The sequence below is a fragment of the Dama dama genome, chromosome 12, assembly GCF_033118175.1.
Source record: "Dama dama isolate Ldn47 chromosome 12, ASM3311817v1, whole genome shotgun sequence".
Classification (NCBI taxonomy): domain Eukaryota; kingdom Metazoa; phylum Chordata; class Mammalia; order Artiodactyla; family Cervidae; genus Dama; species Dama dama.
In genome coordinates, this window is record NC_083692.1 from 79,175,488 (window position 1) to 79,178,793 (window position 3,306).

The following is a 3,306-nucleotide window of genomic DNA, read 5'->3' on the forward strand; positions in this document are numbered from 1 at the left end:
CATTTATACTTTCCATTTCATCTTGTTCACAAACATGAAAAAATAAGTCTAGAGAGATGTGGGAAGTTCACATTATTTCAAAGAACCAGTGTTTTTCAAAGTCTCTGCAAGAAAAGATAGTTCTGTTTCTTCAAAAAAAAAAAAAAAATCTCCTTATGTAGTTCAGTTGAGCTCCTCCCATTTCTGACCTGAAACCCAGTAACTTGATTATGAGATACTGTCCTCTTGGAAGCAGTCACCAAATAACGGTAAACTCATTAACAAGAGATCCAGAAGAAACGATGAATATGAAGTTTATCTTCACTTCACTTCTAGTACTGGCCCTTCCAGGTAACTGAGTCCTGTCCTGCCTCTGAGTTGCCCTCCTGGGGGAGGCAGCCTGAGTGAGCCTTGGCTGAGGTCTGCTTTGTGTTTCAGGGCCGAGAAGAGCAGACTGGATCAGATCCCAGGAGACAGAAGTGTCTGGAGCAGAGGGGAAGACTGTGAGCCTCTTTTGTAATTATCATACTTCATCTACAAGCTTCGTTAGTCTCCTCTGGTATCGACAGTATCCAAATCAGGCGCCAGAATATATTCTCTACAGACATTGGGGGTCCTCTGGAAAAGGATATGCCAGTTTTGCCACAGAACGGTTTTACTCAGATAATACAGCCAACACAACAAATTTGTACATCAAGAAGGTGGTGCCTGCAGACACGGCCCTGTACCTCTGTGCCCTGGAGAGGCACAAAGAGAATACTGCATAGGGTGGCCGTACAAGAACATCAATGCACAGGAGGAAGCAGAAGGCAGCACACAAAACCACACTGAGGAAACCAGGGTTGAAAGAGACACGTGTACCCCAATGTTCATCGCAGCACTGTTTACAATAGCCAGGACATGGAAGCAACCTAGATGTCCATCGGCAGATTAATAGATAAGAAAGCTGTGATACATATACATGATGGAATATTACTCAGCTATTGAAAAGAATGCATTTGTATCAGTTCTAATGAGGTGGATGAAACTGGAGCCTATTATACAGAGTGAAGTAAGTCAGAAAGAAAAACACCAATACAATATACTAACGCATATATATGGAATTTAGAAAGATGGTAACAATGACCCCATATGCAAGATAGCAAAAGAGACACATGTATAAAGAACAGACTTTTGGACTCTGTGGGAGAAGGCGAGGGTGGGATGATTTGAGAGAATAGCACTGAAACATGTATATTATCAAGTGTGAAACAGATCACCAGTCCAGGTTTGATGCATGAGACAGGGTGCTCAGGGCTGGTGCACTTGGATGACCCTGAGGGATGGGATGGGGAGGTAAGTGGGAGGGGGGTTCAGGAAGGGGAACACATGTACACCCATGGCTGATTCATGTCAATGTATGGCAAAAACCACTACAATATTGTAAAGTAATTAGCCTCCAATTGAAATACATTAATTTTTTTAAAAAAACACTGATTTTTTTTTTTTTTTTTTTTTTTTCGCAAGACACATCAGGGTAGTTTGGAGATATGGGATCAGAAAAAATCTGATCTGACTACATTACAGCTATTCAGTTGTAAGCAAAAAACTCAAACTTTTGGAATTCCTATTTCCTGAAATTAGGGATAATAATACCATGCTTCTTTGTCAGTTCTTACCTTTCCAGTTGGAGACAGGAGGCCAAGCGAGTAAGGGAAATCTTCACACAGGCTGCTTGAGTCAGAGGACACCTGCTGCAATGGTTCAAACCACACTTCTAACTGTCTACTACCATCCAAAGCCTTGCATCTTTGTATAAATGTTGGATAGGGTGTAAAAGACAAAGGAAGACTTTAAACCTTACTCATTATAAACTGTGTTGGCACAAGCAGCCCTGTTAGCCTTGTGTTAGCACAAGCAGCTTCCAAGCTAGAAACCTGGGGTTCCTGCAGTTCCCAGTGAAGCCTGCACCAGCCTCACTGTGGCTGAATAACTGCACCAGTCATTATAAGAGAACTTATTTCTACATAAACAAAATTTTTTAAAAGTCTTAGCTCCAAACTTTGTAGCTAGTGTTAAACAACTGAGGGCTCATCTCAATCCCAGCTCAACATCCCTGGCTCTTCCTCCTCTCTTGAACTGAGGCACCAGCTTTATGGTCACTGCCCCCTAAATCCACTTCCTTAGTTGTCCCAGACCCTCTGACAGAGCCCCCCTGGAAGGCCCTGTGTGTCTCCAACTCATCTTTTACACAGATAAATAAGAAAAAGCAACCTTCAGCTCTTCGCTCTAGAGTAGACCAGTCAATGGAAGATTGAACTGATTGTACCAAGCATTCAGAAATCTCCATTGACCTCTCATGGGAAACCACTTCTGGTTTCCAAGAGAGAAGATAAGTTAAAGCTATAATCTTCATAATTAATTTTGTCTTATGATTGTTTTAAAATAGTTAAAAATTGTGGAATCTAAAATATGACACAAATGAACTTATCTATGAAACAGAAACAGACTCACAGACTTAGAAAAAAGACTTGTGGTTGCCAAGTGGGGTGGGGGAGAGATGGATTAGGATTAGCAGAAGGATAAACAAAAAGGTCCTACTGTATAGCACAGGGAACTATGTTCAATATCCTGTGGTAAACCATAACAGCAAGGAATACAAAAAGGAATGTGAATCAAATCACTTTGCTACATACCAGAAATTACCACATTATAAATCAACTATACTCCAGTAAAAATGTTATATATTGAATTAACTTTAAGAGATGAATACCTTCTCATTTTGAAAAAGTTGGAACATTATTGGAACATTACAGATAAGGTATAAGTTCTTTTTGCTCACATCTTCATCTGGTCTCTTTTCCTAGAGGTAAATGCTACTTTGGGTTTATATGGTAATATATGTTACGGCCCTTTAACATAATTAATATGGACATATATGTATACATGTACTCATGGAAAATATGTACTGTTATTTTGTGGCATTTTTACGTATATGTTAACAGACATGTTTTACTCAGCAACTTCCCTTTATTTTACTCACAAAATGGTCTTGAAGACTAGCCATGTTAGTAGATAGAGATCATTTCATTCCCTTTTAATTCATGCAAAGTAATTCATTGTATCAATTGTCTGCTGCTGCTGCTAAGTCGCTTCAGTCCTGTCCAACTCTGTGCGACCCTGTAGACGGCAGCCCACCAGGCTCCGCCGTCCCTGGGATTCTCTAAGCAAGAACACTGGAGTGGGTTGCCATTTTCTTCTCCAATGCATGAAAGTGAAAAGTGAAAGTGATGTCGCTCAGTCGTGTCCCACTCTTCGCGACCCCATGGACTGCAGCCTACCAGGCTC

General features: G+C 40.7%; 1 gene segment (V, D, J or C); it reads left to right on the forward strand.

Annotated features, from left to right (window-relative positions):
• Positions 1–203: 203 nt before the first annotated feature.
• LOC133067099 (T cell receptor alpha variable 12-3-like) lies at positions 204–746 on the forward strand. The segment is given in 2 exon segments: positions 204–330; positions 418–746. Coding segments are annotated over 2 exon segments (450 nt in total).
• Positions 747–3,306: the final 2,560 nt, after the last annotated feature.